Genomic DNA, 27582 nt, shown 5'->3' on the forward strand with positions numbered 1-27582 from the left:
TCTGCCCCCATCAGAGGCCAGGATAAAGTTCCCAGCCCAGTTCCGGCTCATCCACTGTCCCACCTCCTACTTCCAATGAGCTCAGGAATGGCTCCAAATCCTGGAGTCCTTTCGGTTTTGTTAATTCGATAAGCGTTCCTCGAGGACAATCTGCTAAGTGCCCAGGAAGCACCTGGCGAGGACGCTGAGCAGAGACTGGATCAGTGGGGGGCGTGGGGCGCACCTGGATGGGGCGGGGCTGGTAGACTCTGTACATTGAGGACCAACCACGGACCCTGGAGCACCTTCGGGTGGAAACGTCACCTAAGAAATCCCGACCTGGTCTGACTTCCTGCCCCGGGGCCTCAGGCTTTGGACACGCGCCAGGGAGGCGTCGCCCGGCCGCGTCGGAGCCGCTTCCTGGGCGCCGTGGGCGCGGGCTGCGCCGGCTGCGCGGTTGCAGAGAAGCGCGAGGCGCGGGCACTGCGCACCTGGGGTGGCCCTGGCGCGTGGGCGGCGACATGGAGGACGGAGTGCTCAAGGAGGGCTTCCTGGTCAAGAGGGTGAGTGCATGTCCGAGCCTCGGGACATTGCCTGGGTGGGGCCCTGCCGGCGCGGCTGCCTTCAGCTGGGCCAGAGGCGCGCCCTGGGACGGGCTTGCCCTGGTCCCTATCCCCAACCCCTGTGGTGGGACTGGGCTGCTTGTGGCCCTGATGGGCAGAGCTGCATGTCTGAAAGGACGCAGGGTGAGCAGTGGTTGGACGTCCGCCCGGAGCAGGAGGAAAGCTTTAGACAGAAAAGAGGGGCCGTGCACAGTCGAGGACAAGAGTCCCACCTGGTCAGCGCAGTATAGAGTCTGGGCCGGGGTACCGAAGCGGGGGTCTTAATTACAACTTGTTAAAATGTTATGAATGGTATGGTATTTAAATAAGATTTACTTTAGTAAGAATATGGGCGCTTTTCATTTTTTAAATGAATGTGAATTTTCCAATTTTTTCTCAATAATCTTAAAATACACATGTTTATATATATTAAAAAAAAAGAAAAAGATTTACTAAGATAACATAGGCGTGCTCTGTAATTTACAACCTGTGAAGAAGGAGGAATGCTATGTGTCCTAAGCACCTACTGCTGGCCAGCCCTGGACATGGCCTCATTTCATCCTCCCAGCAGCCCTGTGGGGTCAGTGGTATCTCACTGACCCTCTTTCATCAAGGCGGAAAACGAAGCCCAGAGGAGTTAGGGAACTTGCTCAGGGTGGTGGAGGCAGAGGGTGGTGGAGGGTGGTGGGTGGTGGAGGCAGGATCCGGATCAGACCCACTCAGGTTGACCCAAAACTTTTCCTGCCTCCTGAGTGCCATGCAGGGTGGGTATTGACATCATTCTATTACAGATGGGGAAACAGGATCAGAAAGATGAACTAGCTTGCTGAGAGCTCCAGAGCCAATAATAGCCGGGACTGGAACTGTATGTTCTGACCTTCCCTCCTCAGTCCCTCCCCACCACCCCAGGTGGCCCAGGGCAAGCAAGAGTGCAAACAAAAATTTGGTGCCTGGGATTAAGGTAGAAGATGAACAAAAGAGCAACTGCAAGAGGAAGTTTGTTATTTCACATTTTTTTTCCTAATTTGACCTTTTTTTTTGAGACGGGGTCACCCAGGCTGGAATGCAGTGGCACAATGATGGCTCACCACAGCTTCAACTTCCCAGGCTTAGGTGATCCTCTCACCTCAGCTTCCCGAGTAGCTGGGACTATAGGTGCCCAGTACTATGCCCAGCTAATTTTTGTATTTTTTTTTGTAGAGAGAGGATTTCGCCATGTTTCCCAGGCAGGTCTGAACTCCCAGGGTTAAGTGGTCTGTTCACCTTAGCCTCCCAAAGTGCTGGGATAACAGGCGTGAGCCACCACACAGAGCATAATTTGAACAATGCCATTAACAGTAACCATCTATACTGCCACGATGGCATAGCAAATGGACATGCAAATCCAGAGCTGAGCTTTCTGGTTCTTCTACTGAGTTTTCAGCTGTGGAAGGGGAACAAAGAGGGATGAGGGACCCTTCCTTTCATCTCCTCCCTGGGTGACTGGATCAGCCCTAAAGTCTCAGATCACTTTCATTTTCCCCACAAAATGTGTCCACATGTGTTGCATGTTATTTGAGGAGAGCAGTGGCTGTTTGCTGGAAACAGTAAGCAAGGAGGGTAGAGGCTGATGCCAGATCAAGGGTCAGACTGGGTAGAGCAGTACAAAGTGCCACGCCCACTTCTTGCCACTGTGGCTGAACTGATAGGCCAGTTTCTCACAGCATGTGGAGGTGGCTGCATCTCAGAGAGACGACACATGGGGGCTTCTGTCGTCCTAATCTCACATTTAACTGAAGCTTGGGAGGTGGGAGGGAGAGGGAGAGCTGGGCATGGGGTTTTGGTTGGCACGGTTGATGGCTGGGCTGGGTAAAGGCTGTGGTGGGATGGAGTTAACATGGAGACTGATCTTTCTGATGTGGCTTTGGGAGTTTTGGGGGGCCTCCTCCTGTTCCTGGGGGTTAACTTCCATCATTCCCTATCACCCCCACCACGCTGAGAGTCAGAGGAGGGCTAAGGACAGAGCCACAGAGCTCCCAGGATGTCTCCAGGAGAAGGATGGGAGTTCTCTTTTGGGTGGCCTGGTTAGGTGCAGAAAATGAGGAGTCAACAGGTCTAGTCCCCATAAGCCCTTGGAAAAGATGGGGCTTGGCTGAAATACCTAGAGCTCATTCCAGCCAAATCTAGGGACTGGGATTTGGAGCCTGACCCTGAGGCAGAAGCCACACCCCTCCCTGCAGGGTGAGGATGTGGCCCCAGAACCCCTGTTGAGGTCCCAGCCTGCTGAGCAATCTCAACTTTTTCAACCCCCCATAACCCCTTTCCTCTTGGGTGACAACAGTAGTCCCTATGTCCACTGGAGAAGTTGCAGGCTTTGGCAGAGGGTTCCATAGTTTTAGGAGAGTTAAGAGCTCAGAGGTGGGGCAGGGCCTGAGCTGGAAGCCGGAGTGCAGAACAGTCATTACTGGTGAAGGTGAAACCACAGACAGGCAGGGGCACGATGGAGTTGGCTCTTAATCCTCTCAGACTAGAAAAAAGCAGAGCTCCAGGCAAAATACAGGGAGCTCATTGGGCTTGGCTCTCTGGGGAGCTGGGGGAAGGAAGTGGGGGATGAGCCATGGGCAGTAGTGCTTTTTCTGGGAGAAGAGGCAGAAGCACTGCCAGGTGTTCCTGCACGGCTCATATTGTGAATAACATTGCAATGTGAACATGCTCTGGCCTAGAAATTTTATGTGTAGGGCTCTATCTTTGCTGTAAAGTTCTATAAAAGCTTTATAACAGTTATTTTTATTCTATTTTATTTTATATTTTTGTAGAGATGAGGTCTCACTCTGTTGCCCAGGCTGTTTGGGTTTGCCTTCAAACTCCTAGCTCAAGCAATCCTTCGGCCTCGGCCTTCCAGATTGCTGAGATTAGAGGTGTGTCACCACATCCCACTGTTATTTATTTATTTTGTTTAGACAGGGTTTCACTCTGTTGCCCAGGTTGGAGTACAGTGGCATCAGCAGGGCTCACTGCAGCCTTGACCTCCAGGCTCAAGCAATCCCCCCATCTCAGCCTCCCTAGTAGCTGGGACTACAGGTCCATGTTACCACACCCAGATAATTTTTTGTTTTTTGCTTTAAAAAAAATTTTTTTTATAGAGACAGGGTCTCACCATGTTGCCCAGGCTGGTCTTGAACTCCTGGGCTCAAGCGATTCTCCCACTCTGGCCTCTCTAAGTGCTGGGATTACAGCCAACAAAGAGTCATTTATTTATGTGGTAAAAAAAACTGAAAACTACCTGTCTGTCCCCACCAAATGACTAATTAAATTATGGTTATACAGATGTTGAAAATGTTTATAGTATTAAAATCCAAAGAGTAAAATGATAAAATGTATGAGAAAAAATATGCATAGAAGAAAAAGACCAGAAGGAGTTCTGGAGGCTGGAAGTGCAAAGTCAAGGTGTTGCCAGGGTCACACTGCCTCTGAAACTTGTGGAAGAGGATCCTTACTTGCTCTTCTAGCTTCTGGTGTTTGCTGGCAACCCTTGGCATTCCCTGGCTTCTAAATACATCACTGCAACCACTGTCTCTGTTATCACATAACCATCCTCTCCCTATGTGTCTCTTAGTGTCCAAATTTTCCTCTTCCTATAAGGAAGACACTAGTCATGTTGGATTAGTGACCACTCCAGACTAGGGTGACTTCGTCTTAACTTGAGCATATCTGCAAAGACTCTGTTTCCAAATAGCATCACACTTACAGGTCCAGAGGTTAGCACTTCGACATATCTTTTTGAGGGGGATGTAATTCAACCTGTAGCAAGTACCATTCCATCTTTGTTTTTCTTTCTTTCTTTTGTTTCTTTTTAATTTTCTTTTCAGGAGATACTGTCTCACTCTGTCATCCAGGCTGGAGCACGGGGACTATTCACGGGTGATCATAGTGTATTGCAATGTTGAGCTCTTGTGCTCGAGTGAACTTCCTGCCTCAGCCTCCCAAGTAACTGGGACTACAAGTACACACCACTGGGCCCAATCAGCATTTCTGCTTTTCTCAGGGTTATACGGCCTTGGGCAAGACCTTTCTGGGCCTCTGTTTCCTTATCTTTAAAGTTAGGGGCTCTAAAAATCAAAACAATTGAACAGATGGACATAGAGAGTAGAAGGATGATTAACAGAGGCTGGGAAGGGTGGCGGGGGGCTGCGGGGAGGTGGGAATGGTTAATGGGAAAAAATTAGAAAGAATAAGACCTACTATTTGATAGCATAACAGGGAGACTATAGTCAATAATAACTTAATTGTACATTTTAAAATAACTAAAACAAAGTAGAATTGGATTGTTTGTAACGCAAAGGATAAAGGCTTGAGGGGACAGATACCCTACTCTCCATAACGTGATTATTATACAATGTATGCCTGTATGGAAACATCTCATACACCCCATAAATATATACACTTACTATGTACCCATGAAAATTAAAAACAAAGCATTTAAAGTAAAAAAATGCATCAATACCCCTTGCATGGAATTGACAGAAACTTCCTTAAGTGGAAGGGACTCTGGGAAATGTAACATTTCATCCAGGAAAAGATAACATCTCTGTATTTGTTTTTGTTGTTGCTGTTGTTGTTTTTGAGATGGAGTCTCCCTCTGTCACCCAGGCTGGAGTGCAGTGGCACCATCATCTTGGCTCACTGCAACCTCTGCCTCCTGGGTTCAAGTGATTCTTTTGCCTCAGCCTCCTGAGTAGCTGGGATTACAGGTGCATGCCACCACACCCAGCTAATTTTTATATTTTTGGTAGAGACAGGGTTTCACCATGTTGGCTAGACTGGTATCAAACTCCTGACCTCAGGTGATCCACCCATCTCGGCCTCTCAAAATGTTGAGATTGTAGGTGTGAGCCACCGTGCCTGGCCTGTATTTGTGTTTTCTGCCCAATATCTGTTGGTTGCATTTTTCTCCTCTTATATCATATCTCCTTCCTTTCCCTACCATATTAGTTTGCAAGGGCCGCTATAACTAAATATCACAGAATAGGTGGCTTAAACAACTGAGATTTATTTCTCATGGTTCTGCATGTTAGACGTCCGATAACAAGGTACCAGCAGTTTGGTTTTTTCTGAGGCCTCTCTCTCCTTGGCTTGCAGATGGCACCTAATGACTGTGTCCTCACTGGTCTTTCCTCTGTTTGACTGCTCTGTGTGTCTAAATCTCCTCTTCTTTTTAAAATTATTGTTACTGTTGTTTTAGAGACAGGGACTCACTCTGTTGCCCAGGCTGGAGTATAGTGGCATAATCGTGGTTTATTGTAGCCTTAACCTCCTGGGCCCAAGCAATTCTCCCACCTCAGCCTCTCAAGTAGCTAGGACTACAGGCACGTGCCACCATGCCTGGCTAATTTTTATTTATTATTATTATTTTATTAATAGACATGGAGTCTCACTATGCTGCTCAGGCTGATCTGAAACTCCTGGGCTCAAGCAATCCTTCTGCCTCAGCCCCCCAACTTGCTGAGATTACAGGCATGAGCCACCACACCCAATCCAAATCTCCTCTTCTTATAAGATGCTAGACAGATTGGATTAGAGCCTATCCTAATGACCCCATTTTAATTTAATTCCCTCTTTAAAGGGGATGTATTTCCAAATACATTCCTAGTCTCAGTCACTGGGGCTAGGCATTCAACATACGAATTTTGGAGGCACACATTTCAGCCCATACCACTTTTTTTTTTTTTGGGGGACGGAGTTTCGCTCTTGTTACCCATGCTGGAGTGCAATGGCGCGCTCTCGGCTCACCGCAACCTCCGCCTCCTGGGTTCAGGCAATTCTCCTGCCTCAGCCTCCTGAGTAGCTGGGATTACAGGCACACGCCACCATGCCCAGCTAATTTTTTGTATTTTTAGTAGAGACGGGGTTTCACCGTGTTGACCAGGATGGTCTTGATCTCTTGACCTCATGATCCACCCGCCTCAGCCTCCCAAAGTGCTGGGATTACAGGCGTGAGCCACCGCGCCCGGCCACCACTTTTTTTTTTAAGAGGCGAAGTCTCATTCTGTCACCTAGGTTGGAGTGCTGTGTGATCATAGCTTGCTGCAGCCTCAAAGTCCTGGGCTTAAATGATTGTCCCTCCTCAGCCTCCCAAGTAGCTGGGACTACAAATGTATGCCACTATGCCCAGCTACTTTTTAAATTTTTCTGTAGAGATGACATTTCACTGTGTTGCCCAGGCTAGTCTCAAACTCTTGGCCTCAGGTGATCCTCCCACCTTGGCCTCCCAAAATGCTGGGATTACAGGCATGAACCACCATGCTCAGGCCTAAGATTCTTTTGCCCTCTCCTCCCCTCCACCTCCCACCAGTCCCCATACCATGAACTTCGATTGCATTCTCCTCTCCCTATAGCTAAAGCCTTGGGGGCCAGCAGTTTACTGCCTTGGATTCAGAAGCACCCAGATGCCCCAGACCAGTCCTGCTAGTGCTGCCCCAGGACTCCCACAGTTGGGAGAGGTCATAGGAAAGGGACCTGAAGCTGGGCTATGTGCAGAGCAGTAGAGAACCCCAGTAGCTGAGAAGTCAAAGACAAACATTTTCTGTTTCTTTAAACATGTCTGCTTGTGTCAGGTAAAACTGTCAATGGCCATACTACATGTGGATGTAAGTAGGGAACAAAGCGAAGAGCAAAAATGTGCAATTCCGCTAGACTGTGTGAGCCCTCTCCTGGGAACGGAGTGGTCATTGTGTAGTGTAATAACACTGAGACATGTTAATAAACTCTTGTCAGATTAGCTATGTTATGTCTTATTTCGTTGTCACAGTAAATTCTGTTTGGGCTCAGGTCAGTGCTCACAAAGCTCTGTTATATGCACAAATAACTTTGGTGCAGACAATTCCCTCTACAACTTTTGGTTTTCTAACAGTTCTCAGTACGTGCTGCATGTAGAATAGAATCATAGCACCAGAGATTGGCCTTTGATATGAATCAGTGCTAGGCAAGGAAATGAGTGAGTTGGGGCAATGGACTTTGATTCAGATAAAGCACTTCTCTCGGTTAGAACCTAGCCCTAAGTTGGGCTTTGGAAATATGCCAGGAAGGGGCTTTCATGATTGTGTACTAAACTCATTCCTTTCTGATCCCTCAGCAGACATTTCCTCATCCACTAATCTGCTCTAGAAATAGTCAGGCTCTCCGTGTTCACCTGGCTATTCTGTCCATTGGCTCTATGACCCACCTGAGAACCACCTAAACTACCAGGGTCTTTATGCCTGCCACACCTGGCTAGGTAAAACTGTTAGAGTCCTTAGCACTGGGAGACTATAAGTGGCCTCATAATGCCCTTATCCTTTGACTAGTAATATTCTTTCTAGGAAAATATCCAAAGGTTAAAAAATACCAGATGCAGGTCAAAATTTATGTGCAAGGATATTCATTACAGAATAGTGAAAAAAATATGAAACAACCTCAGTTACAAACAATAGAAGTTGGCAAGTAAACTACATACCCACATGATGGTCATTAAAAAATATGTTTTACTTGGCCGGGCACGGTGGCTCAAGCCTGTAATTCCAGCACTTTGGGAGGCCGAGGCGGGTGGATCACGAGGTCAACAGATCGAGACCATCCTGGTCAACATGGTGAAACCCCGTCTCTACTAAAATTACAAAAAATTAGCTGGGCATGGTGGCGTGTGCCTGTAATCCCAGCTACTCAGGAGGCTGAGGCAGGAGAATTGCCTGAACCCAGGAGGCGGAGGTTGCGGTGAGCCGAGATCGCGCCATTGCACTCCAGTCCAAGTAAAAAAAGACCCCGCCTAACAAAAAAAAAAAAAATAAATATATATATATATATATATATATATATATGTTTTACAGAAATTTAATGTTTTGAGAAGATGCTCAGCGAGGCCAAAGGAAACAGGGACTGGGCATGGTATCTCATGCGTGTAATCCTAGCACTTTGGGAGGCCAAAGTGAGAGGATTGCACGAGCCTAGGAGTTTAAGACCAGCCTGGGGAATATAGTGAGACCTCGTCTCTACAGAAAACCGGGTGTGGTGTAACACACCTGGAGTCCCAGCCACTTGGGAGGCTGAGGTGGGAGGACCCCTTGACTCCAGGAGGCAGAGGCTGCAGTGAGCTGAGGTCATACCACTGTACTCCAGCCTGTCTCTTTTGAGACCCTGTCTAAAAACAAAAACAGAAAACTAGAAAATAAAAGTATATGTAAAATAATTGTAATTTTTTTTAAAAAAAGCCAGAGTGCAAAAACTAAAAATAAAAAAGACTAGAAGGAAATAGAATATGTTAGCAATGGCTATCTGCTAGAAGTAGGATTACTCAGGTTAGTGATTTTTCTCTTCTTTTTAGTTTATAGTTTCTTTCAAGGTTTATAACCAGAGAAATGGCCAAATGGGAACTAGAAGGTCAGTGCCAAAGGTCTTTGCTACATACTCAGAAGAGATCCAGACACAAATCCTGCCATCTCCCTTGTTGGAGAGTTGTTTCCATGGCACAGTCTGGTTACCTGTGCCACCAGACACCTCTCTCTGAACACCATCCCCTCCCCTCAGCCACCTCACCTCAGGGCTTTCTCGTCTGTCCATAGGGCCACATTGTCCACAACTGGAAGGCGCGATGGTTCATCCTTCGGCAGAACACGCTGGTGTACTACAAGCTTGAGGGGGGTCGGAGAGTGAACCCTCCCAAGGGCCGGATCCTCCTGGATGGCTGCACCATCACCTGCCCCTGCCTGGACTATGAAAACCGACCAGTAAGTGAAGGTCCCTGCTGTCCAGTTCCTCCTTGCCCCAGACCCTTCCCACTTCTGACTTCTTTGGGAAACTGGTATGGGTAAGATGAAGAGCTCAGAGTTAGAACTGGAAAACTTGGATTCAAATCCTGGCTATGCCACATACCAGGTATGTGAGCTTGGACAAGTAGCTAAACTTCTCTGAGCCTTTGTTCCTCATCTGTAAAATGGGATGAAATAATTACCCCTGAGTGTCTCATGTGGTTGTGGTGAGGACCTTGAATGTCATGGTGTATTAGAGCACAGTGTGGGCTGGGAGGCGAGCGCCACACAAATCTGAGTAATTACTGCTATCTTGGGGCTCACTATGATGGCTTTCATCCCCTGAGGGGCCTGCATTCCATAACTAAGGGGTGGCTTCAAGCCTACCGTTAAAAAAGTCTAGGCTGGGTGTGGTGGCTCACGCTTGTAACTTTGGGAGGCTGAGATGGGTGGATTGCTCCAGGTGAGGCATTTGAGACCAGCCTGGCCAACATGGTAAAACCGTGTCTCTACTAAAAATACAAAAATTAGCTGAATGTTGTGGCAGGGGCCTGTAATCCCAGCTACTCAGGAGGCTCAGGCAGGAAAATTGCTTGAGGCCTGGGAGCCAGAGGTTGCAGTGAGCCAAGATCACACCACTACACTGCAGCCTGGGTGACAGAACAAGACTTAGTTTCAAAAAAAAAAATGTCTAACAATGAATCATTTATCAAGGGCCCATTATGTGCCAAGAAATTTGCAAGGCATGGAGAAATCGAGGAAGAAAATGCCAAGACTTTTGTTGGGAAAGCAAGTGGTTAATTGAAAAACATTTGGCATTCCAAAGATGACACAGCTATCAAGAGCTGCAGAGAACTCTATCTCTGAAGAGGAAAAAGATATTTCAGGCTGGGTCAGGCAAAGCTTCAAGGAGAGAGGCAGTCATTTCGAACAGGTAGAATATCTTGAGTAAAAGTAAGAAGACTATACCTGGAGAGAGGTGGGTGTGGCTTCTGGGGAGAAGGGCCTCCAGTGTGGTCAAGGGGAAACCTTCACGAAAGGAGTGATAGGAGCTTGGTTTGGGCCAGATGAAAGTAAATGGAGAGCCGTTGAAGATTTTGAGTGAGAGAATGGTCTGATGAAAACTCTCTTAGAGACCGGATGCGGTGGCTCACGCCTATAATCCCAGGACTTTGGGAGGCTGAGATAGGCAGATTATTTGAGATCAGGAGTTCAAGACCAGCCTGGCCAACATGGTGAAACCTCTTCTATGCTAAAAATACAAAAATTAGCTGGGCATGGTGGCGGGCCCCTGTAGTCCTAGCTACTCCAGAGGCTGAGGCAGGAGAATTACTAGAACCCAGGAGGTGGAGGTCGCAGTGAGCCAAGATTGTGCCATTGCACTCCAGCCTGGGTGACAGAGCGAGACTGTCTCAAAAAAAAGAAAACTCTCTTAGAAAGATCTTAGAAAGACTAAAATGAGGCCAACGCAGTGGCTCATGCCTGTAATCCCAGCACTTTGGGAGGCCGAGGTGGGCGGATCATGAGGTCAGGATCATGCCCAGGAGTTCAAGACCACCCTGGGCAACACGGTGAAACCTAGTCTCTACTAAAAAATACAAAAATTAGTGAGGCGTGGTGGCACACTCCTGTAATCCCAGCTACTTGGGAGGCTAAGGCAAGAGAATCACTTGAACCTGGGAAGCGGAGGTTGCAATGAGCTGAGATTGTGCCACTGCACTCCAGCCTGGGTGACAGAGTGACACTCTGTCTCAAAAACAAACAAAAACCAAAAAACAAAGTGACCTGGCTGGAAAGAAGCTGAAACTGTATCGCATGAGAAATGTGTGAAAGACTTGATGCTTAGACACAAGAAGAGAAGACGGAAGGGAGCATGACTAGCAGTCCACCCGAGGTAGCACTAATATCCTGTCATTTCCTAATGTGCCAGGTGTCCACAGCCAAGTGGCAGAGCTGGGGTTTGTGTTCAGATGGGTCTGACTTTAAAGCCTGGGCATTTCCCTCTTCATTGTAGGGGCTGCATAGGAGGTGAGTCTTCATCTGTGTGGTTCTAGGAGAGAGAACAGAACCAGCGTGTCCAGGAGGCAGTCCCTACACTAACTACCTTGTCTACAAGGGGAAGGCGGCCATGTGAGGCCATAAGCTTCCTGTCACTGGAGGTGTCCAAGTGAATCCTTAAAGACCACCTGCTGTGTGGCCGAGGGCTCAGGGCATTTGGCAGTCACCGTCTCCCAGATTCTCCCAGGGCCCCATCACTTTTGCTGCCCGGCATCCTCTTGCTCTGCCTGAGTGCTGGCCTAACTGGCTGTCTCTTCCCACAGCTCCTCATTAAGCTGAAGACTCAAACGTCCACAGAGTACTTCCTGGAGGCCAGTTCTCGAGAGGAGCGGGACGCCTGGGCCTTTGAGATAACCGGGGCTATTCATGCAGGGCAGCCGGGGAAGGTCCAGCAGCTGCACAGCCTGAGAAACTCCTTCAAGCTGCCCCCACACATCAGCTTGCAGTGAGTTCCCCGTCTGCCAGGCTCTGCACAGCCTCTCCTGCTTGTGTGCAGTGGGCAGGGGGCCCAGCCCCTTGAGTGGGGTGGGGGCTCTCTGCTTGCTGCACAGTCTGGCTAATGCTACCATCGTGCTTCATCGTCCCTGTCCTGTGCATATTGTTTTCTCTCCTTGGAAGTGGCCTTACCCACCTGCCCCATTCCTATGAAATCTCTCCAGGTTCCTGCCTCCTCTGCACACTTCCATGACACAAGACCCCCATTCCGTTTCAGCCAGGATGCTCAGGGCTGTGTCACAGCTCCCCCAAAGTCTTCTTAGTCTGTTTTCTGTTACTTTATAACAGAACACCTGAAATTGGGTGACTCATAAGGAGGAATTTATTTCTTATCGTTATAGAGGCTGAGAAGTCCAAGGCTGAGAGGCTGCATCTGGTGAGGGCCTTCTTGCTGGTGGGAGCTCTCTGTGGAGTCCCGAGGCAGTGCAGGGCATCACACAGTGAGAGGGCTGAGCATGCTAACATGCTTGCTTCGGTCCCTCTTCCTCTTTTTTTTTTTTGAGACGGAGTTTCACTCACGTTACCCAGGCTGGAGTGCAATGGCGCGATCTCAGCTCACCGCAACCTCCGCCTCCTGGGTTCAGGCAATTCTCCTGCCTCAGCCTCCTGAGTAGCCGGGATTACAGGCACGCACCACCATGCCCAGCTAATTTTTTGTATTTTTAGTAGAGACGGGGTTTCACCATGTTGACCAGGATGGTCTCGATCTGTTGACCTCGTGATCCACCCGCCTCGGCCTCCCAAAGTGCTGGGATTACAGGCTTGAGCCACCGCGCCCGGCCCCCTCTTCCTCTTATAAAGCCACCAGTCCCATTCCCATGATAATTCATTAGCTCATTTAACCCATTAACCCATGAATGGATTAATCCATTCACAAGGGCAGAGCCCCCATGACCCAATCACCTCTTAAAGGCATCACCTCTCAATATTGCCACATTGGAGATTTTCAACATGAGTTTTGGGATAAACATTCAAACCACAGTAAATCTCCACCAACCTCCCAGGCAACAGAACTGTTACACCCATCAAAGATGTATGAGTCAATTTCTGGGTTCACAAAAACTCCTTACCAGGGGAGTCTTTGAAACCTTGACTGTATACCTCCTATGAGTCTAGAGAGCTGCTAAACACTGTTGGGTGCAGGGAGGAGCAGCTGCAGATAAGGGTGGGTAGGCAGGTGGGTCCAAAGATAGTTCAAAAAGTAGCTGATGGGGGGTTGGACTTAATGCAGGAGATCACAGAGAATCATATGGGCTACTGTGTACTCTTGGAGTTTTTTGCTTTTCTTTTTTTGGGACAGGGTCTCACTCTGTCGCCCAGGCCAGAGTGCAGTGGAGTGATCATAGCTCACTGCAGCCTTGACCTCCCGGGCTCAAGTGATCCTTCCACCTCAGTATCCCGAAGCACTGGGATGACAGGTGTGAGCCACTGTGCCCAGCATACACTCTTGTTTGTAAGTTCAAAGTCACACCTCTTTGGTTTTACTAGAAAAGCAGTGTGTCTGGCATACAAATATTAGAACATTTAGAGAAGCAAGAAGAATTGTCTAAAAATCCTGCCTCTCAAATTTTGATGCATAACTGAACACCCCATTCTGTGGTGAGGAGGTGTAAACAAACCTACCTGCAAAGACCAAGGGAGCTGAGAGGCAGAAGAAAGAGGCTGACAAATCCAGTTTCTCAGAAAGAGGCATTTAACAGGGAATTACAAACAGAAGTGATGTATCTGCTGGCCAAGGGACAGTGAATCACCACACTCATCCTTCAGAAAATATCCTTTATATAGCAAGCTTTTTTGGGAAAATGTGCAGTTAGTCGTGCCTCAGACTTTCTTGTGAAACTTGCGACCACTGGGGACGTTAGATAAACATCTTTATGAGGGGCGATCTATGTTATGGGAGTACTGTGGTGTGCAGGAGTCAAACATCCATCATCGGCCTGGGCACAGTGGCTTACACCTATAATCCTAGCACTTTGGGAGACAGGGATGGGTGGATCACTTGAGGTCAGAAGTTTGAGACCAGACTGGCCAACATGGTGAAACCCTGTCTCTACTAAAAATACACAAATTAGCCGGGCATGGCGGCACACGCCTGAAATCCCAGCTGCTTCGGAGGCTGAGGCAAGAGAATGACTTGAGCTCAAGAGGCGGAGGTTGCAGTGAGACGAGATCATGCCACTGCATCCCAGCCTGGGTGACAGAGTGAGACTCTGTCTCAAAAAATAAACAAACAAAAAGCAACACAAAATCAGTCATCATGGTGGCTTCTCTTCAAGATTGTATCACTCTTTCCATGCAAAAGGCTACTTTCCTACACCCCCTTTCTTTGTGATGTGTGTCACACCATTTGCCACTTGCTTTATACCCTTAGCAGTGACTCTGGACCTTCCCTTGTACCTGACAGTATGATGAGAGTTCCCTCTCCTTTGCCTTCCCTTCCATGTAGTCAAATTGTGGACAAGATGCACAACAGCAGCAGCGGAATCCGTTCAAGCCCCAACATGGAGCAGGGAAGCACCTACAAAAAGACCTTCCTTGGTGAGCCAGTCCCCCAGAGCTGGGCTGGGCACTCAACCTGGGACATGGTGATGCAGGGCTCAGCCGTGTGCTTGCCTGAGATGGCCATGTGTGGGTGTGCAGCCACGGCTCTGTGCAGCAGGTATGGCCTTCAGTTTGCTCTTGGGTAGAGCTCTACGAGGCTGCCCAGAGGGCCAAGGTCAGTGAGGTCATTGGCCAGATACCCCAAGGACGCTGGTCCGTTGCCTGCCACCTGACTGGTGCTGCTCTTGGCCAGGTTCCTCCCTGGTGGACTGGCTTATTTCCAACAGCTTTGCGGCCAGCCGTCTGGAGGGGGTGACCCTGGCCTCCATGCTCATGGAGGAGAACTTCCTCAGCCCGGTGGGTGTCCGGAGCATGGGAGCCATTCGCTCTGGGGACCTGGCCGAGCAGTTCTTGGATGACTCCACGGCCCTGTATACTTTCGTAAGTTAGGGAGTGGGTTCTTGCCACCAGGGCAAAGGCTAAGGAATACAAAACAGAGTGGGGTCCTGGGGTCCACAGTCACCGGAGGAGGCCTTGGGCTTGGGAGATGACTTCATCCTGATGCAGAATGGGGATTCTGTTCTGAGGAATTCCATTTCCCCTCTGACAGCCCCCATAGCCTGGGCCTGGGTCTTTTCTGTAGCACAGTCCTCCCTCCCTCCTTCCCCCTAGGCTGAGAGCTACAAAAAGAAGATAAGCCCTAAGGAAGAAATCAGCCTGAGCACTGTGGAGCTAAGTGGCATGGTGGTGAAACAAGGCTACCTGGCCAAGCAGGTATGGCTGCTTTGGAGCACAGAAGAAAGATGAACAGTTCTCAAGCTCAAGGGAGGCATCAGTGAGCCCAGAGGAAGGGAAGGGCTGAGGCTGCTGGAGGGCACCAATTACAACAGAATCTACGAAGGCAGGAGCCTAGCACCAGCCAACAGAAGCAAGTCAAAGAATGGGCACATGTCACGCTCACACATGTGTGCCAGACACAAGGGCTGTTTGGGAAAAATGTACTATATACACACAGAATTATCACAACATCAAAAAACAACTTCTACAGAAGTGCCTGGCTTCACATATTTGTCTTGGAGGCTTTGCTGACTGGTTTGAGGTTTTGCATGTGCTGGCCTTCTGTTCCTTGGGGCATCCTGGGGTCTCTGCCTTCCCTTGTGAGATTCTGCACATCCCCTTGATACACTTTCTGAGCTAAAAACAATTTTGTCCACCATGTCAGTAGGTTGAAGATCAGACTGCACTGTAAGGCCCAGGGTTCAAAGCCTGACCATGGCCACTACTCTTAAACCGTGTTTGGGAGAGCAGCTGTGTTGAACTGGAGGCAAGCCATGTCTTGCAGCATTCCTGCCTGTGCCTAACAAAAAGGGTATTCAGTGAACAAAATCACCTGTCCTTGGCACAGGAAGTGTGGCAGACATTTTGCACCACCTTGTGTTTGTGCACATGTTGTGTACCATATGAATGTGTGTGTCTGCACAGAGGGCATGTACACGGCTCAGCATCGCTCCCACTGTTGCTTGGAGCATGTGCTGTTGCTGTCACCTGCTTCTTGCATATCAGGATCCTCATCTTCTCTTAGATTCTTACCATCCCACCGCGGCCTGTCTACGCCAAGGCCCTGCTTCTGCTGGGCCTGATGGGAGTCCTTCCTGAGGGAGTGTGAGGAGGGTGTGGGAGGGACTCTGAGGTTGTTCCTGACTAGGAGGGCTAAGGTTCATGAGCTAACCTTAGTTCACCTGGTCAGTGAGGCCAAAGAAAGTCACACACACGCACACACACACGTCAGCTTCTTACACATTTAGATTTTATCATATAATTGAGCATTTTTTTTCCTAATGCACAATGTGAAAGTGGTTTTACTGCACATGTGGTGCACATGCAGACTGCACAAATATACATGCAGCTGCAGGTTTGTTTTTGGACTTACTTGGCCCTTAGCTGGTGCCCCTGGGTTCAAGTTTACCTGTGCGCTCCCAGCCCAGCTGATACCTGCTGCCTCCCTGTCCTCTTTTATGCCCTGAGTGGTATGTGTCCCCTATCCTTCTGCACGGACCCTCTTTGGCTCTATTGACTTGACTTAAGGTGATGGCGTTTTTGCTAGTGTCACTGAGTGAAGGTGTTGGCAGGGAAGTCTGTGACATGTCATTGCTAACCTTGGGTTTCCTGCTGACTGGTCTTAGAATGTAGTCCCATTGGAGTGGGCTGGCTTGCTGGGGGTTTGGCATTACATGTATAGACGTAGGAGAGAGGGACATACAGCTATCACCAATGAGCTTTGAACCCTTTCTTTGCCTCAGGGGCACAAGAGGAAAAACTGGAAGGTTCGTCGCTTTGTTCTGAGGAAGGATCCAGCTTTCCTGCATTACTACGACCCTTCCAAAGTGAGTATGCATGCTGGCTCCATGCTGGTCCCATATTGTGATGCCCCCAGACACTCCTCTTCTGGCACAGCAGGCAGCTGGCTGGACATCCTGCCTCCCCATGGCACGCAGCATAACTTGCGCTGCACCAGGCCTTTGCTCCCACTGTCCAAACTGCTCTGCCCTGTCATCACATAGGTGCCTGATTCTTGAACGGTTACTTCTATGCCTAATCCCCCACTTCTCATGAGAGGGCATATTTATCATTTTCAAAGAAAAGCATCTTTTGATCTTCCCCAAAGCCTGCTTTGTGAATAGGGAGGATGAGGTAGGCTGACAGAGACTCCCACTGGCACTTCCCAGCCTCTCCATACTTTCCATTCAAAGATCCTATTAATTCTGCCTCCCTCCACTTTTCCCCACCTATGTTTTAAAAAGTTTCTTTCATCATATATTTAAGCCATAATTTGCTAATTTGCTTTTTAAAAAACTTTGATGGCAGTTTTTTTTAAAAAAAATTTTTCTGTTTCTGATACTAGGTATTGCTACATGCTGAGTGGATCTAATTCCAGTCAAAAGAAAAGAAAAAGGGCCCTTTAGTTAGCTGTTCAGCCTTGTCTTGGGAGATGCATGACTTTTATTAGTTTTGCCGAAACAGTGAAGAGTGGGCAGTTCTTTCCTCACTGAGCTTCAGTCAGGAACTCCTACCCTAAGCTGAGAGCAGCTGAAGGAACCCTGCCAGGACCCTTCCAGGCCACAGGGGGGCCCAGGGCCAGGGAGGGATGTGGCAGGAGGAGCCTCCAGAAAGCTCCGGTTGACCTCTCTGTGGGTCATGGTGGCCTGGCTACAGGATGGAGTTCAAACTCCTTCCTTCCTGGCTACCTCAAATCCTGTTTGAAGCAAGAAAAAAAAATAAATGAAAAAACACTTTAGTTTTGTATTTAACTCTTACCACGGTCCAGCCTAACCTACTTTCTTTGTGCCCTTGATGAGTCTGCTGTCTCAGCTTTTAAAATAGGAAACTGAGAAAATATATATACACATATGTGCCTATATACACATATCTGTAAGTACATATACATGTAAATATATGTATATACATATATATGTGCACATGCACAAATGCTCACATACGTACGCAGATGGAAACAGTGCAGAAAAGATTACTCAAGACAAGTGTGAAAAGGAAATAAAAGAATTGTCAAATTTCAGGGCTGCATGTACAAGATAAGGAACCATCTCAAAAGTATTCTGCAGTTAATTTCTTCCCCACTTTACTCCCATTCCTCCTCCTGTTTGGGTTGAATGCCCCTCTCCTGTCCTGGGGACCTGTCCTATGCAGGCCGAATTCATACCTCCTATCCTCCCTGAGACTGCCCTTGAACCCTCCAGGCTGGGGAAGGTCCCTTGCTTCTCTGAACTTTTCTCCCATTGGCATTTAATAGTAAAAATATTTCCAGTATTTTATTTATCCATTTTATTTTTTGCCCTACCTCTTGCTGGGCCCAACATGCAGTATGAAGTTGACTATTGATTAATTGAAGGGTTCCTGGGGCCTGAGGCACGTGCTGTGTAAAATTGCCTTGAATCGTCCAGGGATACCACAAATCACTGTTTTGTATCACAGAGTTTCATGCTATGCACATGTTAGATCTGTCTGACAATGTCCAATGTGCAGGAATCTATCAACTTTGCAGAAATGATTATTATAGCTGGGTGTGGTGGCTCATGCCTGTAATCCCAGCAATTTGGGAGGCTGAGGAGGGCAGATCCCTGGAGGTCAGGAGTTCGAGACCAGCCTGGCCAAAGTGGTGAAATCCTGTCTCTACTAAAAATACAAAGGCAGCTGTGGTGGCATGTGCATGTAATTTCAGCTCCTCGGGAGGGTGAGGCCAGAGAATCGCTTGAACCTGGGAGGCAGAGGTTGTAGTAAGCTGAGATCGTGCCACTGCACTCCAGCCTAAGTGACAGTGAGGCTCCATCTCAAAATAATAAAAAAAATAATAAATTACTATAAATACATATTTCTAATTGGTTTGTAAGATGCACACATGGGTTAAGAAGCCAGTGAATGCTTTTCCGGGTAGCATGTTGGATCAGAGGCTTTGAGATATCTCCAGGAATGAAAAGCAGATTTGCAAGTCTCCAAGACTGGTAACTGCAACATTGGTGGGAACTACTGCTATGGGCTGTGAAATGAAGAGGCCCAAGCTTCCTTACTGATGCATGCAGCTTTGACCACCACATGATGTCCAAGTTCAGCTTCATCTTTTATTATAAATGATTTGTGCTGAGTTCTTTAGCTGGCCTGAGTTGTAGGGGGAGTACAACTCTTTCCTTCTGTGCACTCACAGATTCCTAACTGGGTCTCCTTTCCTCTGCAGGAAGAGAACAGGCCAGTGGGTGGGTTTTCTCTGCGTGGTTCACTTGTGTCTGCTCTGGAGGATAATGGCGTTCCCACTGGTAAGGTGTAACTTCAGCCCCAGCCTGAAGATCTCAGGGGCCTCCCTCCTGCACCTCAATAATGCCTTACTGATGAAACAACAGCTTTGGGAGCTAAGCAGGGCTTTCTCAATGAGACAGAGTGGTGTGAGTTTTGAGGCAAATTTCAGAATTGAACAAAGGGTATGTTCTTGGTGTTTTTAAGAATACAGTTAAGTAATCCTTACGTTAATAATCTTTGCCCTCAGTTTCTGTGCTGATGGCCCACAAGCTTCTGCCTAAAAATAATAGCTGAGGCTTATATAGGGTTTTAGGATTAACAATATACTTTAATATCTATCATAACACTAATTTCACAATAGCCAGCCATAGTAAGAAGATATTATTCCCATCTTACGGCTGTGGAATTGGGGTTCCAAAAAGTTATACAATTTGAGATCAAACTCCAAATTCTGTGCTTGCTTTTAACATAAACATACTGGAATCTTTGGTGTAAACGAAGTGGTAGATCTATGGCATGCTACCATCTTGAGCATAGGAGCAGGCAAGGGCTACCAGGAATATCCAGACATAGCCATTGGCAGGCCTTAGGACACTGGTGAGGGACAGGAAATGGGAGGAAAGGGAATATCATCTGATGGGATTCTCTAACTCTATACCTTTTATTTAAGAAATACATCATTGTATGGTTTTGTCCATGTCTCAGATGACTTTCTGCTGGTTCATTGTGAAAGCAGACATCCTACTCAATCACTAATTTTTTTTTTTCTTTTATTTTGCCTAGGGGTTAAAGGGAATGTCCAGGGAAACCTCTTCAAAGTGATTACTAAGGATGACAAACACTATTACATTCAGGCCAGCAGCAAGGTTGAGCGAGTCGAGTGGATTGAAGCTATCAAAAAACTAACATGACAAGGACCTGAGGGAACCAGGATTCTTCCCTCCTACCAGATGACACAGACAGGATTTCCTGGAGAATGGGAGTGTGTTTTAAGACTTTTGACTTTGTACGTTTTGTACTTCTTTGGAGGGTGAATGCTGAAGAGTTCCTCAGATTATAAACAGCAGTGGTACCATTTCCTTCCCCATCTTTATGTTACCAACCTGGAAAGGCTAGAACAGCCGTTAGGTGTCAGCATCTTGAGTTTTGCCCAGCATCACAAACGGCCATTCCCTTGGGCACTAAAATAGGTTCTCTTTGTTGGAACAATTACATTGGCCATGCCATAATGCTGAATAAAACTCTTCTTATGCAGTTCTCTCTTAATTTCTTTGGAATTAGTAAAAACTGACTTTTGTTTCTGGTTATTAGGATCCTATACAAAGTTTTATAGTTTTCAAGCATCTCTGTCCCTAAGACATACTTCATCTTAAAGTGGGGATGGTGGCAAAACTTTGAACATTCAGAGAATATTGTTTTGCTTTGGAAAACAAGCCTGCATAAATATTATACATTACAGAAGTCATGGACTCTGTCAGAGAGAACTTAATCACATATACAAAAAATACATACATAGCTTTTCCGTGAAAAATGGGCATTTAGAGATGGAGAGTAAGAGTGTGCTAAAGGACAGAGAAAGATGTAAATGGGAAGACTTAAATCAAGGCATTGAATTTTGGTTTTAAAATGAACATTAGCTGAGACAAATGGTACCAAGAAATTTCACCAGTTGGGAGGTTAATCTATAGTGAAAAGTCTGTATCATACAATACTTTTAAAGAACATTTTTATTACTTTCAAGTTTGTACAGTATGTGGCACAAGCTATTGCCAGCATTCTTGCCAAGTACAAATGCTTGGACTTCCCCTTAATCAACAGATAAAATACATAACTTACATTTAAGGGGAGTGGATTACTTCAAAGTGCTTAAGTAAAAATTTGTCCTCTTACTTTCAACTGTCTCTTGTTAATTGTGTCTAAAATACTGACCTGAATGAGAAATCCCAAGCTAATGTTTTATTTATTCCTTATATGGTAAGAGCCTACCTTTTAAAAACTCTCTAGCCATTTTGCTCTTGGTGTAAAAGTAGAATGGCTGGAGTATGGCAGCTGAGGAATGTTCTGCTTAGCATGATGCAATGCTTAGCAGGTCTCTCTGGGTCCGTCTTTGACATTATCCACTTCAGAACTGGTTTGTCTTGTTTTGCTATAAAACTAATATGAAAAATGGTTTGGGCGGGGCATGCTGGCTCACACTTTCATGGAGGTAGAGGTGGGAGGATAGCTTGAGCCCAGGATTTCGAGACCTGCCCAGGCAATGTAACATCACCATTTACCAGGAAAAAAAAAAGTAAAAGAAGTGGTTTCAATGTTCAATTTCCTCCTGGCCATTGATTTTCAATTAACTTATGCATAAACAAGACCCAAACTATTGATAATTTTCAGCTATGAGTTGATAGCCACTTGACCTCAATGAAAGGTGGAGTGGGGAACAGATGAAATTGTATTTTAAATGGACTTTGATGGGAGATTCAAGATTTTTGGTTGTTTTTTTTTTTGTGACAGGGTCTTGCCTTGTCACCCACGCTGGAGTGCACTGGAGTGATCACAGCTCACTGCAGTCTAAACCTTTTGGCCTCAAGTGATCCTCCTGCCTTGGCTCCCTAAGTGCCGGGATTGCAGGTATGAGCCACCATACCTGGCAGAAGTTCAAGATTTGGATAAACTATTCACTTCTTTGCCAAGCCTATTCAACTTACTCAGAGCTCGGTGTACAACTTGCCCTCATATGTATCTTGTCCCTGCTGTCTTTTAGGTTAGCAAGGTGTATGCATGCTTTTTGTTCTTTTTCTCATGGTATCAGTGAAATATTTATCTGTTCTCTAGCTAGGGTCAATTTATAAAATTGTCATGGAACTAAGCAAAAGGCCCACATAAAATAAAAATCACTTACCATGGAAGCCACCAGTATTTTTCAAGCTATGGCTTTTGAAGTGTAACAAATTTCAGTAAACAAAATCAAAAGAAAAAAATTCCTCTGTGTACAACAAAGGAGCACCTGTTATATTTTGAATGCATTCTTCATGTTGCCACCTTTATAAACTTGTTTTTTTGATGCTTCAACAGACAGAAGTGAAAATTATGTGTCAATCTTAAGTACATCAAGGTTTTCCTCTACATAGTCCTAATGCAAAATGCTGGCTGGCAATCAGGGCTCTTAGAAACAGCCTTCGGAAGTTAAACTTCTGGATTTCAAAAGCTAGTACAGACTGTTGTATTTAACAAAAGGAACAAACCTTCATAAATGATACAAACTATCTGCCCAACACACTCTTCTATTTTCCAGGCCCTTTAATATTGAGTAAAGTCTAATCTTGGACTGACTATGGTGGGTTAGGTCTTATCTAAGTATTTTAATAGTTATCTAGGGATAATGAATAAAATCAAATACAACTGGTACCTCAAGTATCGTAAGAGAATAAATTTATGAAGACAAGCAGACCGAAGCAACTCAAGATATTCTACACCTGACTAAACAATGCGTTACCTATGAAACTTATTACGTACAAATTAGTTCTTGAAGACAGAAGTAAACATGTGAAAAAAAAAAAAAAAAACACCAGTAAGTGTTCAAACAGATCCCTGTTTTAAGAACAAGAGCTCTAAGTGGCACCTAGTGGGTATTTTAGGAGGAACAAAAATAAAAAACTGGATGATACTCCAACTAAATAAAAAATGCAGCTGCTTTTTACATTTTAAAAACATATTTACCACCCTGAATTATAAACTCAAGGCAAGTAGCTTATTATACCAATAAGGACGTGGTATGATAAATTCTCTCATACAAGTTGTCATCAATCTCAAATAGATAAAAGGCACAGAACCAATCTAATTCTTTCATTGCATTTTAAGGCTTTGTCCCCGCTAAGGGCCAACTTTCACTGTGGTTAAAGTTATTTTCTCTAAACTCTTCTTTTCAAAGGATCTGTTATAGAGATCCTTTATTCACCTGCTCTTATAGTTCCACATCAACACTAAAATGAAGATAACAGAATTAGGGTCTTAGTTCTCAGAATGCTTTTAACTGGTGACAAGAAGGAAGAAGCCTATAGTTAAATATCCCAGAAATTTATTTGATGTTTGCTTGAATACATTTTATGTAGAAAGATTGGGATTATTTGCTTTAGATGCCCCTGGTAAATCTCATGAGGCATTGAACTAGAAAGGGGTGCCAATGTGGAGACATCAGAAACGGAAATCACAAGCCCAATTTTAGAACTATTCTTAAAGATTTGTCTCTAGTGAAATGAGGCCACTCCCTTAAAAATGCTCAAAGTGTTAGAGCTACTGTGTGAAAACAGCTGACATTTAGGAGGGCATTTCATGTTCTGATCTGTTAGAACATTTAAATACTTGGAAATAAAAAATATTCAGCTTTGAAGTTTTCAATACTGGAAAACTTTCAAGTCTAGAATTTCAGCCAGGAAGGGCTGCTCTGTGTTCCTTATATTGGACTCTGTTTCCCACAAAGTTAATCTTCAGCTTTGGCTTCCATTTCTTCTGCATCATCATCTCCATCCACTTCGGCATTTTCTCTTTCAAGCCTCTCCATCTGCCTCGCAAGTTCAGTCTCATCTGTATCTGTGACCACTTTGGGCTGTTGAAGCAGAGGTATAATTTAAAACTGAAGTAGTAAACACTATACAAATTTAATTTCAATACTATTACTGCCTCATGTTTTCTCTCTTTAACACTTTTCTAACAATTCTGTCATATCTGTTCACTTTTGAGTGCTGACTTGTCACTAAAAAATTCCATTAGATAAATAGGTGAAATTTATGAAAACAACAGTATACAAAAAAGATGTATGCATTAAAATGGAAATTTGTTTTTGTCATCTTTATAAGCTAAAACTGAAAACATGAAATAACTCCAGTGGCTGTATCTTTCAAGTCCACAAAAAGATGTCCTGTTTAAAAAAAAACATCTTCCAGGCTCAAACTACCACTTACTAGCTTACTAGTCCCTTCCACTGAAGGAACCTCTCTCTCTCACGTGTGCACACACACACATTTTTTTTCTTGTTGAGAAAATGAAAAGACAGGAGACTTTTTTTTCTAATTCTAAGATCAAATTTTAGACATGCCACATCCAAATTCTAACAATAAAAAAACTTCTCATTTATATTGTTTATTCTCTTCCCCCTGGCCAGGGGATGGGTGGGGTGGTAAGTGTGACCCCCAACACCATTAATGGTCAAAGGCTTGAATAATCATCCTACAATATGATATTCCAAGGCCAACAGCTCTTATTTATCTACAAAAACCCCTTTTAGAAACCTCCTGAGACATTAAAAATGAATCTATTGATCTCACCTCCATTTGAACATTGAACACACCCCTCTTTTCCTCAATCTTTTCTTTGATAACAGCCATTGCTTGACTGAGGACAGAAAGGCCTTCTGTTCTCTCCAGGGTTGTCGTAGTCATTACATACCGAGGAGGAGCTATTAGATTAATCTAAAAGAGAAAACAAAAATTCAATTATGAATATACCTACAGAACCCACAACTATTAGGATGTTTGAGATTTTATTACTCTGCTATATTAACAAATCACCCCAAAATGTGCCAATTCTATAGGACAGTAATTTAAGGTCCTACAGAATTGGCGATTATGTTTTGGGGTGATTTGTTAATGTAGAAAAGCGAATCGATACAGAAATCTAATGCAGTAGTATACAGTCCACTGTAACACTGAATAAGAACAGTTATAATTTCTGGGTATCTTTGGTAGCTCAATTAAATGCAATTATCATCAGTATAATGGATAATTTGTCTCTGAATCAAACTGATTGAAGAATCCTTATACAAGATTCTGAGTTATTGCCATTCAGTTAATTTTATCACTAATGAAAGATTCTGATCAAACCTCATAAAATTTGCATATGTATAGATGGGAGAAAGTGTTACTCTTTTTAAAGTGCTATCAGTATTTTGGGCACAGCAACTCTTTATTGTAAAGGCTTTCTAACAATAGGAATCTCCATTCACTGTGATAGTAGCAGTAGAAACCAAAAGGCCTAAACATAAATCACAAACATCTAGAAATATTACTAAGACTCACTGATTAATTTTAAGAGTAAAAAAGCCACTTTTGTTACAAAGTATGATTTTTTTAAAAAATCAAAACAAAGATCAAAGATCTTATTTGGTGTAGGTGGGTATTTGAGCAGGGAGGGAGACAACTGACAACTCACCTTAATGGGCATGGTTTCTGTAGAACAATTCAAACCTGCTCTTAGGGCTTCTTTTACAGCATCAATGCCTTCATAACCATAACAAGCCACTTCAATATCTGTAATTACAAAATTCAGAAGTTGACACCAAAAAATGCAAAAAATATTTAAAAGTTTAAAGAAAATGAAACATGGCAGACATACTAGTATTCAGAGACTTAACCTGAATCCAACGTCTACACTGCAGTTCCTTATATATAAACTGGAGGTAAGGAGGAGTGTGGTAAAGATGGAATATAACAATAACTGCAACTTATCTAAAACAGTTTAGAAACTACATTATCCTTTGACTCAGAAATTCTACTTTTAGGAATTTGTCTTGAAGAACATTTGTGTAAATGGGTAAATATGTATAATATAAGGGTGCTAATTTGTAGCTTTTTTTGGTATCTGTGAGAAAACTGTAGATGTTCATCAAGAGGGGACTGGTTTATGTTAAGGTTTATCTGTTCTATGAAACATTACTCAGAATAAAAAAGGATGAAAAGGTTCCTTTGTTCTGCATGGAAGGGCACCTATGATACACTGGGTAGAAAAGGCTAGATGGAGAAAATCCTGTATAGTATTTGTAAAAATTGGGAATATTTTAAACTATGCACTAAAACCAAACAATCAAACCCCTTTTTTTTTAAAAAAAGGGCTAACTTTAGGTTAGTTGAACTCACATGACTGTTTCTACTTGTGTTAATACAGAAATCTTATGATTCAGAAGCCAAAACAATTTCTTAAGCTTTTATTATAAAAAATAAACATTTAGAAAAATTTATAGACGGTGATGTAGCAACATAGTCTTTGGTTAAGTCTCATTATTTAATAGCTTTTTTGATGCATGTAAAATATTGTGAAAACCATTTAAAAAATCATTTACCCGCTCGAATTTTGACAGCCTGTGGGGTCAAGCGCCTATTAATATTATTAATGAGTACTTCCCGTTCATCTTCATTCAAATCTAAACTATCCAAAATAGATGGGTCTCTGGTGAAAAAAAATAAATAAATAACAAAAAGTCAAGATTATATTACTGATAAATGTGAAACCAAGTACCCTGGAATAATGCATATAATAGTAAAGAAAGCACAGGCTTTAATGTCACAATTAGAGTTCAAATCTTAGCTGTGTACTTACACCCAACTAATTACTAGTGAAATCAAAATTTTAGTGATCCGACTACAACAAGAAATTTAGTATGTCCTAACACATCTGATAATCTAATATAATTGATTACTTCCATGCAATTAGCTGTCTCTGCCTCAAGGAGTTTATAATCTAGCTCGAAAAGAACAAAAACAGGGAAAAATTTGTAAATGTTAACAGTATATCTGTGGGCATCAGGAGAGGAAGGTATTACTTTCTAATGAGGTCAGGAAGGGCTTCATGCAAAAAGTAGTATTTCATCTAGGTGCCACAGGACATGGACCAGGGTCTTATTAACTGGCATGCCTATTGAATGAGTAAACAAATAAAAATATGAAATAAAGACTAAAAGAGGAGTAGCATTGTAAAAAGCAAAGGCAGAACTATTTTAAGTAAGTTAAGATACATAGTGCTGGCCACCAGTGGCTCATGCCTGTAATCCCAGCACTTCAGGAGGCTGAGGCAGGAGGACTGCTTGAGACCAGGGGTTTGTAGACCAGTCTAGGCAACAGAGCAAGACCTTCGTCTCTATTACAAAGAAAAAAAGAAAGTTATGCCATATAAAAAAGGAATAGTATGAGCAAGCATCAGGCTTAATAAGCAAGGGGTCTAGTTAAGGAACAAAAGACAAGATAATTTGGGTGGAGGGAACTTTTACTCAGCTAATATAAAAAAACAAAAAGACAGGCCGGGTGTGGTGGCTCATGCCTGTAATCCCAGCACTTTGGGAGGCCGAGGCGGGTGGATCACGAGGTCAAGAGATCGAGACCATCCTGGTCAACGTGGTGAAACCTCGTCTCTACTAAAAATACAAAAAATTAGCTGGGCATGGTGGCGCGTGCCTGTAGTCCCGGCTGAGGCAGGAGAATTGCCTGAACCCAGGAGGCGGAGGTTGCGGTGAGCCAAGATCGCGCCATTGCACTCCAGCCTGGGTAACAAGAGCGAAACTCCGTCTCAAAAAAAGAAAAAAA

General features: G+C 44.7%; 2 protein-coding genes across 5 annotated transcripts in view; one reads left to right on the top strand and one right to left on the bottom strand.

Annotated features, from left to right (window-relative positions):
• The first annotated feature begins 389 nt into the window (after nucleotides 1-389).
• On the top strand, nucleotides 390-21520 carry PLEK2 (pleckstrin 2). 2 transcript variants are annotated; one of them, XM_032245844.1, is made up of 9 exons: nucleotides 390-542; nucleotides 9155-9319; nucleotides 11662-11843; nucleotides 14340-14431; nucleotides 14688-14875; nucleotides 15107-15208; nucleotides 16735-16818; nucleotides 19182-19260; nucleotides 20024-21520. In XM_032245844.1, exons 1-9 carry the CDS (start codon nucleotides 501-503, stop codon nucleotides 20149-20151), a joined length of 1062 nt encoding a protein of 353 aa, XP_032101735.1. In that variant the 5' UTR covers nucleotides 390-500; the 3' UTR covers nucleotides 20152-21520. The 2 variants fall into 2 exon arrangements, with proteins under 2 accessions (XP_032101735.1, XP_032101736.1); XM_032245845.1 differs by lacking the exon at nucleotides 19182-19260.
• A 1772-nt stretch (nucleotides 21521-23292) lies between these two features.
• EIF2S1 (eukaryotic translation initiation factor 2 subunit alpha) overlaps nucleotides 23293-27582 on the bottom strand; it is a 22567-nt gene continuing 18277 nt past the window's right edge. For all 3 annotated transcript variants that reach the window (XM_032245847.1, XM_032245849.1, XM_032245848.1), the window contains exons 5-8: nucleotides 26346-26452; nucleotides 25439-25536; nucleotides 24556-24699; nucleotides 23293-23837 (exon numbers count right to left, since the gene is read on the bottom strand). In XM_032245847.1, the coding sequence (XP_032101738.1) occupies nucleotides 23712-23837; nucleotides 24556-24699; nucleotides 25439-25536; nucleotides 26346-26452 (475 nt within the window). In that variant the 3' untranslated portion in view covers nucleotides 23293-23711. The remainder of the gene's footprint in view (nucleotides 23838-24555; nucleotides 24700-25438; nucleotides 25537-26345; nucleotides 26453-27582) is intronic.

The sequence above is a fragment of the Sapajus apella genome, unplaced genomic scaffold (assembly GCF_009761245.1).
Source record: "Sapajus apella isolate SASKATOON/1434 unplaced genomic scaffold, GSC_monkey_1.0 scaffold59, whole genome shotgun sequence".
NCBI classification, from domain to species: Eukaryota; Metazoa; Chordata; class Mammalia; order Primates; family Cebidae; genus Sapajus; species Sapajus apella.

What these genes read in the sequence shown, in the direction of transcription:
- PLEK2 (XM_032245844.1), top strand. Translation starts at nt 501, where the DNA reads ATGGAGGACGGAGTGCTCAAGGAGGGCTTCCTGGTCAAGAGG. An exon ending in AGGGCTTCCTGGTCAAGAGG is followed by an intron (nt 543 to 9,154) that starts GTGAGTGCATGT and finishes GTCTGTCCATAG; the next exon opens with GGCCACATTGTCCACAACTG. An exon ending in CCACGGCCCTGTATACTTTC is followed by an intron (nt 14,876 to 15,106) that starts GTAAGTTAGGGA and finishes CCTTCCCCCTAG; the next exon opens with GCTGAGAGCTACAAAAAGAA.